Genomic DNA, 12200 nt, shown 5'->3' with positions numbered 1-12200 from the left:
ATTTCTGAACTATTAACAATGGTCTGAATAACACAAATTCTTAATTTGTACAAAGATTAACTTTATTTAAAAGAGCAACAGATGTCATGTTAGCAAATATTTAGGTCAAATACATGTTAACCATTTATCGCTAGTTTATTCAGTTGATATATAAGCAGATTATAATTTCTGTTGTGATTTTTGTCTTTGGTTAACTTAGTAAGATATAGTTATAATACTGGTAGTTAGAGACTGAAAACGAAAGAATACATTTATTGCTCTTCATCTTTGAACTTTTTAGCTTTCAAAACTAATGTGATCTGACCATCACTGATGAGTATATTGTAGACGAAACACGCGTCTGGTGTATCAAATTATATGCTTTGGTACCGTTTTGTATTGTACATTCTTAAAATTTACTGATATTATGTGACTTATCACGAACTATATACTTAAAATAAGCAACATTACGGGCTCAACTTGTGGAGCAGGATCTACATACCATTTTAAGGTAATGTGATCATCCCGAGTATTTTTAATGCGTTTTTTTGGTGTTTTTTTTTGGCTTCTATTAAGTGTTTTGTAGACTTTGTTGTATTTTTTCCATCTTTGATTCTGTAAATGACCATGTCAATTTTCTTCGAATTGTGACAAATCGAATTGTCATAAGTATCTTCGGTCTGTTTTAAATTGTGTATATGTGATGTTATTCTATGTGTTACATGAATCTTCTTTGTGAAACAGTCAATTCATGTAAAAAGTAAAATCACAAAAATACTGAGCTCAGAGGAAATCAAATCGGAAAGTCCCTTATCACATGGCAAAATTAAATGACAAAACACATCAAAAACGAATGGACAAGAACTATCATACTCCTTACTTAGAACAGGCATTTTCAAATATAGAAAATGGTGGATTAAACCTTGTTTTATAGCGCTAAACCTCTCATGTTGTTGACAAATTGCTAACTAACTTGTTTAAAAACTGAAGAAAAAAACCCTAAGATATCAATTAAAAATTTATTATGAAACAATACGAAATGAAGTTATACTTCTGTGAACGCTAATCCAGCCATAGAATTTCCTGAAGATTTGGTACCTCCGTTGCCATGTGTCAGGTGGAGTGCTCTGCGAATTTCTGGAGAATGCCGTGAACGAAGGCATCTGCAGAGGATAAGTTTAAAACACTTCCTAAAATTTTGACTGAAAATGCTATACAGAACAGGGTTTGCGGCAGAGTTTATATTAGCCACAATCATCGTAAATACAATGTATGAAAAATTCTCATGAAATGTTGCTGGTCTAATCGTTTCAACAATAAGAAGAATCTGGTTTGGCGAATAACTCACAAAATAGACTATTACGCACATCATTAACATCTTAATAACACCTCTTCTCAACTTGAGTGCTTCTGAATGGCGCTCAATGGACGAACCGTTTGCGCTCCTTATAGTCACTCTTCTGTGGAGACGATCAGATCCCGTAAATAAGTGTTTTGATATTAACAGATACAATGAAAGTTGAATTCCAAGAGGAATAAAATAGAATAAAACCGATTCCACATATTTGAAAACTTTATAAAATGTTTCATGATTGTATGGAAACATGATTGTACAGTAAGGGTCTTCCTTCCCAGGCAAAATGCGTACATCGTTGAAAAACAGAGTTGGCAATCCGGCACCAAATGCAAAGGGCCATAAACACCCTAATACAGCAGTTATTCGTCTCTTGTTACAAAGAATGTGTGCCTTTATTGGATGGATAATAGCTACATATCTGAAAAATAAGAAGACATTTTAATATTTTATTATACATACAAAACTGAAACAGATTTTAGAAATCAATCAAACATTGACTACGATAAATTAGCCATTTGTTTTCTCATTCCACGTAAATATTAAAACAAGATGTGGTATGACTTCAAATTGTGCAACTGGAAGAAGTCAAGTATATGTCACCGTACGACCTTCGAAAGCCCATACCGTATAGTCAGAGCTATAAAAGGTTTCGAGCATAAAAATGTGTTCAAAGGAGAAAAATGAACTACAACTATGTTATAACAATTCAGTTTACGAAATAATAAATACGACGGACATGAACCAAGGACTTCCTCTAAATTACAGGCTCCGAAATTGGTTCCTAAAAAGCAACTTACAAATATATGATTTATACTAGTAAGAGGCATCGGTAGTTTACTGATGTTCAACGTATCTTTCACAATAGTAATAAAGAACTGAAGGAAACGCACAAACTCATAAAGGTGGAAGACCGAATACATCGACAGAGATAGGATTCCCTGTTAGGATGCATCACCAACCATTCGAATTCTAGACTATATGTTCAAAAAGTCACGAAAGGTACATTCACAACTGATAAACTTACAGATCAGAAGACTTCTTCATACACGTGTTAAAATAGGTTTTACATTATTAGTATGTCCCTGTTAATTAAGGCAACATGTAATGGTGTAAACCGGTGCATAGATTTGTTTTTGTGGTTTTTTATTTTATTTCAACGGAGTTTGTAAAGTTTGTCCACATGTTTATCTGAAATTGGTATCATTGCAAACAAAAATGATCAAGCAAAATAAATCTATTATGAAACTGCAAGACTGTAGGTTGCACTTTATAAATACAGCTGTTTCTCAAAACACGCCTCTTTTGGGGAGATCTTGAATATTCATATAAAATTGACTTTTGTTTACATACTGGTTCCCAGTTATGCTCTCTGTGTTCCATCTCACAGAGACATAACTTGGGAACGTTACCAGTAAATAAACATGAGCATATTGTTTACATTGAAATCTGTGGTAACCTTTCATTCGAGGTAGGGGTAGTTAAGAAAATTAGTGTTAGTTTAAACACTGATAAGTTCAGAGCAAATAAACGTTAAAAGATGCCGCACAGCCCTATATTTTGACCTTTGAAAAAAATTGTGGTGCCTATGAACTTTTTGTTCTAGGATAAGATTTTTTTTTTCAAAACTTCATAGTAAAAGTGGCACAGATTTAGCCGTAAAAGGAGTTCCTATATTTACAGAAATGCAACCTATATAGGGTAAAAAAGGGGAACATTCAGAATTTAACCAAATTTGCTTTATTTCACAGATTTTAAAGAAATGAACTCAAATATGAAGTTTTATAAATACTTAATGACGATTGATAGAATCCTGGGCCTTAAATATGATGACTAAGCATAAATTCACAAATTACAGTATGCATAGTTTACTTTAAGACCTGAATACAAAATTAAATAATAATATTTGCATATTTGTAAGTTAAATTGTTAAGAAGTGCTTATATTTACTCTTCGCAGTCATTGAAACTCATAGATTCTTTCTGAATCTTATTTATGGGGTATTTGTGTCCTTTCAATAACCCAAAAGTAAGCCGCAACACCTAAATCTGTTTTTTTGTCACCACGGCATAATAAATAAAATCAAGAAAAACAAAAATATCTCAAGAAAACTTAGAATAGTGTGTTATATCCTGAATATGTACTAAATATTCCAAATTGCTAGAAACAGCAGAATGATTTAGGAAATTTGAGGCCCCAGGGGGCAAAAAACATAGAAAATTGCCTACCCCCTGGGTCATAAAACAAATAATTCAACATGTAAATGCTATGATTTTATGATTTTAAAGTTCTTGATATAGAAAACAATAACTATGCTTGGAAGTTATGCAAAAATCAGATGTTAGCAGTCATCTCTACAACATTTTAAGTGAATTTATATCTCAGACTGGTATCTGCATACGTACAACTATTGCAAATATGGCTTTGTTTGAACACTTCTAGTATATAAATTAGCTAAATTGTGTCAGATATATGGTTACAGATAATACTGTTGTGACAAGAATTCTAAATTGACCATTTGAGGCAGAAAATGTGTTCTTTAATTGACAAATAGGCATACAGTAAGATGTGGACCGGATACAAAGACTGGTTTGGATACTTTATATAATCTTGAATGTTGTAATGATTGACTGCTAAACATTACATTTATAGTATTCTGATATGCTTTCAATATGTTATCAAAACAGTTTTAAACAGGTTCTAGGCATTTTTTTCAGAAAATATGCAAATAGGGTAAGCTGGCAATAATTAAAGTCTTGCTTTTAAATTCTTTAAAAAAATGAAACAGGGGAGGGGTATAAAATGTATAGTATAGAAAAACATAGAGTAAACACAGTGATTTCTTTAAGACTATAATTCTGATAAATGAGTATTATTGTGAGAAAAACTGATTTTAGAGAGTTTTCTATTTGAATAAATGTCTGTATAGGTTGCACTTTGTAAATACAGCTGTTTCTCAAAACACGCCTCATTTGGGGGGATCTTGAATATTCATATAAAATTGATTTTGTTTACATACTGGTTCCCAGTTATGCTCTCTGTGTTCCATTTCACAGAGACATAACTCGGGAATGTTACCAGTAAATAAACATGTGCATATTGTTTACATTGAAATCTGTGGTTACCTTTCATTCGAGGAAGGGGTAGAAAATTAGTGTTAGTTTAAACTCTGAGAAACGTTGAAAATATGCCGCACAGACCTATATTTTGACCTTTGGAAAAAATTGTAGAGCATATGAACTTTTAATTTTAGGGTAAGATTTTTTCAAAACTTCATAGTAAAAGTGGTACAGTTTTAGCCGTAAATGAGTTCCCATGGGAAATTGCATTGTCAATATTTACAGAAATGCAACCTGTAGACGATCTATCAACTTGCAATGTTTCCAAATAAAAATTTGTCAGCTCTTGTCATATAGCTCTTTACAGAGAGTAATTACTCTTGAAATATAAGAATATTATGTTCTTTTTTATAATAACGAGTTGATTATAACATATATTTGATAGTGTTGTCTGAATAATAGTTCTGATCTTCTAATCTATAAGGCTAAACTTTGTTCATTGAGAAACCACGAAAGTCTGGAATATAATTGCTACTGAATTCATCATTTTTTTACGTGATGCTCAGAGGAAGTCAGAAGTATCGAAAGTGTTTGTATTATAAATGTTATTGTAGAAAAGAACAATGGCAACATATGATATCAAAGGAAATTACATTGCATGCAATCTTAATATTATTGATAAAAATATCTTGTTTCGTACCATGGGAAGAATATATATCACGTTATCTCTCTGACAAAGCCTTCTAAGCACGGTGTACAAGGTCTTAACACAACCAATATACGCCAATAACGTTAACATGAGTTATGAAGACAATTTTCGCAAATATAACTTGTTATTTGCGTCACGATGAAAAATAAAACGTGATTTTGATTACAATGTCTTATTATAACACGTTAAGATGTATGTACCATCCATATTATGAAAGAGCAATGAGCATAACTATGCAAAAAAACTGTCAAATAGAAAACATACATAATTTGTATTTGTTGTTATTTGTTGATACTTAACTTGACAGATTATCAGCTGTGTCTAAAACCAATAAAATGAAGAAGAGTTTATCGGAGTTTAAGATTAGGGAAAAATTATTGACGAGCCATTACAAGTCGTAAAACATCACGCCTTGCAGTCGAAAAAAATTATACACTATGGGGTTTGTTACTATGATTATTTAACGTACAAGTTGGAAAGCAAAATTACAATAATACCGAACTCCGAGGAAAATTTAAAACGGAAAGTCCCTAATCAAATGGCAAATTCAAAAGCTCAACGACTGTCATATTCCTGACTTGATACTTTCCTTATAAGAGCAACAATGTCTCCTTTTCGACTGACGGGATTGAGTTTCTCATTTACCTGAACAGCAGCTAAGCAGACGCCCAGCTTACAGCTGAAGAATAAGTAGTTCTACTGATACATTGGAGTTGCCAGGAAAACTCATATTTCTGAACGAAAGTGAATATCTTTGGTTTCATATTATATTTATCGTCCACTGACTATAGAAAGTTATTGGGGGTGAACACGTCCAAAATTTTAATCCAAATGTATGCTAATTTCTACTTATCCTAAAGTATAATCTAAATTATTTTAAATAGTATCCTATCTCTTAAAACCAACTTTATGTACGCTTAGATTTTATTGAGTTTGTACTCTCCTTCGAGATTTATTATTTCTTGTTAGATGTGCAAAGAGATTTAATGTAGATAGAAGAAACATGTAAAGCAAGATAAAACAGCATATGACATGGTTTCATGCAAACATTATTGTTTAGACACTAGCTTAAGCCCACCTTAGAGTGCGCTTTTTTCTGTTTGTGTTGAAGACCTTTTGATGGTTGTGGGCTGGTGTCTGCTCTTTGGTCGGTTGTCTCGTCTTTTTGACATATTCCCCGTTTCCATTCTCAATGTGGTTTCAGTATACTTTCTGTCCTTTTCAACATTCATTTAGAGCATAAAGATCCATACGGTTTTCAATAAATTGCTTTAATATGGTTAATTCTTCTTTTTTTTCAAAGATTCAGATCTTTCATTTAGTTCTCATTGTTTTATTTTGAAAAAATTCTACGCTAAAAGTATTAATTTTACAAACACACAAAAAGTTTGCTCCCGAAATAAAGTAACAACAAATACACAAGTGGTTCCAATATTTAATCGTAAACAGTGTCACTTTCCTTTGAAGTATTTCAACTACTATGAGTACCCAATGTGACAAATCGATACCCATATACCTATGCTTGTTTCAATACCACTATGGTAAGAGATTTGTCCAGTTATAACGTATCGTCTGTCAAACGTTAAATGTTTGGACATCATCATCGCTGATTAAAATAGTTAAAGAAATTCTTCAATTGGAAAATGTTACAAAACTTCGAATGCATTGTTTCTCTGGCAATACTACAAGTGATTGACGAATAAAGTAAGTTGACAAATTTCGTACGTTCAAATAACTTTTCCGGATTTACCTTTATCAGAAACGATCAGATTGAACCAATAAAGAGACATGGGTGTATAAATATGTACAACTAAAAGGATATATATGACTAAGAAGAACCTAAAAAGGAATAGCCACATACATCTAATGTCAACTTTGCCTGAAAGTGTAGCAATCTTTGTTTCTAAACAGCGTCTCAACGACGAATTTTATAGTATTTTCATTTCTCTGCAACTCTGAACAGATACTTTATGGCTTGGTCTTTAAAATGGTTACGTATCTATATGAGGTCATGAAATATATGTTTGTCAGCAACGCTTCATGATTAGTAATGTTATTCATACACGTCCATTTCTTCATCTCTGATACTTTTTATCTCCCCTTTATCATTTGAAAATGTGACAGAGAATATAATTTGTGTCTGTGTACTAATCGGAAGTACAAAGTAATGAACTCATTTTGAAAATTTCAAATGCATATTTATTTTTAATGTCATTACCTTTCCTCATCCAATATACGGAAACGGTAAAATGTCAGTTGTTTCGTAAAATCTTGTTTCAAGCATTTAAGGTTTTTTCGAATAGGAAGTGACATACCCCCATATGGCATGTATGATAACCTTCAAGCACGCAGAAAGTAAACTGCTTCCATTATCTAAAGTAGGAACATTAAGTTTTAAATTGTTTTGTCGCATGTATCGGAATATGCAATCTTATAAATAAGGAAGTTTATAAAAAGATTGATCTTTGAAATAATAGCATTAAAATGTACAGCGAGTAAAGCTCGCAAAAAATAACACCGCCCATTTAAGGTCTGAGTTCAAGTAAGGGAAAGCCTTAATTTACTTGAGATTTAAATCAGTATAGAATGTAAAGATTGGCATATTTCGGTGTAGATTCTCAGAAAATTTCATTTAATTATCATTATTAAGGGTTTAGGAAAAGAATGTGATACACATGTGTACTGTAGTGTGCACAATAGTTCCTGCCAAGAAATGATAAACTTGATAAATTGAAATAAGGGTTTATGAAGACTTGCGGATACAAAGTGGATACCCTCTAAACTAATCAATGGCAACGTCTGTGCTTAATTAAGGGAGATTCCATAACGGATTCTGATCATAAACATGATCAACACAATGTGATGTGAACAATGGCAAATATTTGTGTAATTTGTGATTCTCAATAAAACTGTACTAATGACTTTAGGGGAGTTAATGAATACCTGTAGATAAAAGGTTTAGCAAAATCCACGCTATAATACCCGGTTAAATCCATCGTTTCCATATAAGGAAATGAATGTACCAAGTCAAGAATATGACAGTTGTTTTCCATTCGTTTCGTGTGTTTGAGCTTTTGTATAGCATTTTATTGGACTTTCCGTTTTGAACTTTACATTGAGTTAATTTGTTGTTATTTAATTTATTGTAAGGGAAACTCAAAAGATGAAATCAGAAACAAAACAAACCAAAAAAAAAAAAAAAAAACGTATAATGATTGAGAGTAAGTTTTATAAAATTATGATTAAGGGTTGATTACAAATACATGTATGACGTAGAAGTCAAGTCATCATCAGTTTTCATGAAAAGGAAAAAACACACCTCCATATGGCATGTAAAATAACCTTTAAGAACGCAGAGACTCAATTGCTTCAATTCTTTAATTGCTTATTATACCTAAAGCTTTTCTTGCTTAAGAATTAATTGATTCTTGCCTTCTTGTCGCTTAAAACTTACAAAATCTGTATTCAATTCTACAGTAAATAAAAACAACTTTTCCAAAATCCATGCCTATTTCAAAATTGCAACTTCGTAAACGATGAAAATGTATGTTATTGACTCTATTCAGCCTTGGGCTTCCCCTTCAATAACACTACGACGACCTCATACATGACATTTCAGGAAACCAATTTATATGCAGAACAGTGGGCTTCTAAAACAATTTATGTTTTAAGCTTAATCAGGATTTTGTTGTTAAGTGGTTGTCGTTTGTTAAAGTGGTTCATTTTTGATATAAATTAGACTGTTGGTTTCCCCGTTTGAATTATTTTTCTGTTTGTCATTTTGGGCCCCTTTATAGCCTGATGTTTGCTGTGAACACAAAATCAGCAAATGCACAACAAACTAATATACAAAAGCAAAAGAACAGCGCTTTTATTGGTTCTTCTTTAGCCTATGATTGTTTACTTTTTACAGATTTTGAATTGGATGGAGAGTTGTCTTATTGGCTCTCATACCACATCTTCTTTTTTGTATTAAACCAACTTTTTAAAACAGATTTTCTCGGTTTTTTTTTAATCTATATTGTAAAATGTCGTTACATTTGATGTGAGCATTTCATATTTAAAAAAAAATCATTTGTACTGGAATCTCATAGTGATTTCAACATGTCATGTCTAAAACCCTATTTAAAATAATGCTGAAAGGGAGGAACTTTTCTAGGAATTTCTTGTTTCAGTGGTAAAACTTATTAACAAACGTAATGAAATGCCAACTAATAACACTATTAGATTAATCATGGAAAAAAGACCGCTTCGGTTCGTATGCACTTGCAATTTTATACCTTTTTGACGTCATTTGATGGTTATTTAAGTAATGAGGAATTTTGTGCGCAATATATTTATTTTGTCTTTGCACGTCCCTAGCAGGGCTCTGTCACTACTATAGTAACGCATAATTTTGTGTTTTTTTCCAGAATGCATCTTAAGGACATATATAGGATATAGAAATTGAGACCATGGCGAATAAACATATTAATATTACCTTTCTATACAGAGTGCAATTAGAGTTAGAACTGATCCATATAAAGCAGTAACCAATATAAATCTGTTACTTTTGCAGGCCATTTTGTCAAGTGTCCAGCCCTTGTTTGTCATAAACAGTATAGTCTCCGGTATCCCTAATAACAGAATAACAAGGTCAGCAATGGCCAGGTTTGTTATCAACAAGTTTGTCATTGATGTTCTCATTTTTCTGTTTAAAAGAACTGCAAATATCACTAAAGAGTTTCCAACAACTCCAACAACTCCTATTATAAAGAATAACATAGCCAATCCAATTACTACACCAATGTTGGGTGATGTGACGGATGTCACTATAGTTACGTTCGGCCATTTTGTGCTTCCGTTTTCGAAAGGTGTTGATATGGTAAATTCCAGTGCCATTAATATATCACATTCACACCTACAAGACAAATAAAACTAAATGAATTTTGGGAACTAAATAATTCATTTATATAGCAATGGTTGTCTTTCCCAATAGATCATTTTAATTTCAAAATGTGGAATAACATAATATCTCTAATACACGTGATAGAATTTCAACGAATGAACAAAACATTTAGTCTTAAATGCATGATTTTTTTATTAGTTGTTAGTGGCCAGTAACTGCGAGTACACTCATATCAGTAATTAATGTCTTTTCTATTGTAGGGATATACAAGTACGTCCACACTGTGTTTTTGTTAGATGTATTTTTTATTTACATCAATCTGATGATTTGTATCAATCTGATGAGTTAAGCCATTTTCCACTGATTTTTATAGTTGAACTTCGTTCTGATGTTGTATTGTGACACCATTATCCCAGGTTAGGGGGAGAGTTTGAATCTAGCTAACATGTTTAACCCCGCCACATTATGTATCTATGTGCCTGTCCAAAGTCAGGAGCCTGTTATTCAGTGGTTATTGTTTGTTTTTCGTTTATTTTGTGTATATAGGCCGTTAGTTTTCTCCTTTGAATTGTCATTTAGGGGCCTTTTATAGCTGACTATGCGATATGAAGGCCGTACATTTAATTATAGTTATTAATTTCTGTGTCATTTGGTCTCTTGTGGAGAGTTGTCTCATTGGAAATCATACCACATCTTCTTTTACAGTGACTTGACTGTTTGTTGCTATCTGACTATTGCAACTCATTCAAAATTCTGACCAAATTGCAATTTGTTTTATAAAACCAAACTGTTCAACTGGTCAGAATTTTGAACAAACTGTTCAGTCAAAATGTGAAAGTGCAAGGTGATAAAATAAATATACTTACTATCCTATAAGACTTTAACTCCACTTTAATGTTGTTGTGACAAAAGTAGTTTAACAGTTTGTATAGATATATTATAGTCATTACCATGCAAAAGGTGAAATGTAATTTTGAATTGCTATAAAAATGTCCAAACTAAGCTTTCATATAAATTTTCTATTGAAAAGTCTACTTTATTCATAAGAATCAGTCAGACATCATTTGAATTAAAACATCATATATTCAGTAGAATAAAAGTCTTATAGGATTGTAAGTATGTTTTATATTATCACCTTGCACTTAAACAACTTGACTGTGATTTTCTACAGCAGTTTGTTCAAATTTCTGACCGGTTGAACAGTTTGGTTTTAAGCAACAAATTGCAACTTGGTCAGAATTTAGAATAAGTTGCAATAGGTGGAGAGCAACACTAACAGTCAAGTCACTGTACCTAGCTATACGAAGATTTGGTATAATTGTCAATGAGACAACCCCCAATCCAAGTCACAAAGTGTAAAAATAAACCATGATAGGACAAAGTTCGACTTCAACACGGAGCCTGGGACCACACCGAACAACAAGCTATAAATCACTCCCAAAATGACTAGTGAAAAAACATTCAAACAGAAAAACCAACGGTATAATCTTTATAAAATAAACAAGAAACACATCAGCAAACAACAACAACCGAACAACAGGTTATTTCAATGCATTTTTTACAACGAATGCATGGTATTTAAGTATTTGGAGTGTGTGTACTTTATTACACGATTAATAGAGCAGTACTATATATAGTATGACATAATTATTTTATGTATACTGATATGCATTTATCTGTTATTCCCAAGGAATGGAAGTTGTGCTTCTAAAAAGATAAAACTGCTGATATCATATAAGTGTCCTTATAAATTAAAGTTGTATGAAGACGAACAAATGATGTAAACAAATATAAAAATCTACTAATAATTCCGTTAGCATTATTATTTTTCTCCATAAACAATGTCATTGATTGTTTTATGATTGCAAACTGAAAGACTGAAACAATGAAAATGGAAACTCCAAAAATTCCTGGTTTACTGTCAAGTCAGCAATCGAGTAGAACCAACAAATCAGGATTTTTTGGAGATTCTATTTTATATATAGATTCTAATCTTGTATCTTATATCATAGGTGCGTGCGGAAAAAGCTAGCATATATTATTAGTTACATGGTGTGTTAGTGACCTAATACGAGATATATTGGGTCAGTAAATTCCATACGGGGTGAGAGCGAAGCTCGAATCCCCATATGGAATTTACTGACCCCATGTATCTCGTATTTGGTCACTAGCACACCGTGTAACGAATTTATCTTACCGACTATCTACACT

At 32.2% G+C, this 12200-nt stretch overlaps 1 protein-coding gene across 1 annotated transcript; it reads right to left on the bottom strand.

Moving 5' to 3' along the window:
* Positions 1-1024: 1024 nt before the first annotated feature.
* On the bottom strand, positions 1025-9997 carry LOC143073778 (neuropeptide receptor 15-like). Its single transcript, XM_076249534.1, has 2 exons — positions 9582-9997; positions 1025-1754 (listed from the first exon to the last, which is right to left on the bottom strand). The coding sequence occupies exons 1-2, from the start codon at positions 9980-9982 to the stop codon at positions 1025-1027; spliced, it is 1131 nt and encodes a 376-aa protein (XP_076105649.1). The 5' UTR covers positions 9983-9997.
* Positions 9998-12200: the final 2203 nt, after the last annotated feature.

The sequence above is a fragment of the Mytilus galloprovincialis genome, chromosome 4 (assembly GCF_965363235.1).
Source record: "Mytilus galloprovincialis chromosome 4, xbMytGall1.hap1.1, whole genome shotgun sequence".
NCBI classification, from domain to species: domain Eukaryota; kingdom Metazoa; phylum Mollusca; class Bivalvia; order Mytilida; family Mytilidae; genus Mytilus; species Mytilus galloprovincialis.
This window is presented reverse-complemented; position numbering and strand designations above follow the sequence as displayed.

Excerpts from the sequence above, each read along its gene's own strand:
- LOC143073778 (XM_076249534.1), bottom strand. The coding sequence starts at position 9,982 with ATGGCACTGGAATTTACCATATCAACACCTTTCGAAAACGGAAGCACA. Across the intron at positions 1,755-9,581 it reads ATTGCACTCTGTATAGAAAG|ATATGTAGCTATTATCCATC; the intron begins GTAATATTAATA and ends CTTATTTTTCAG.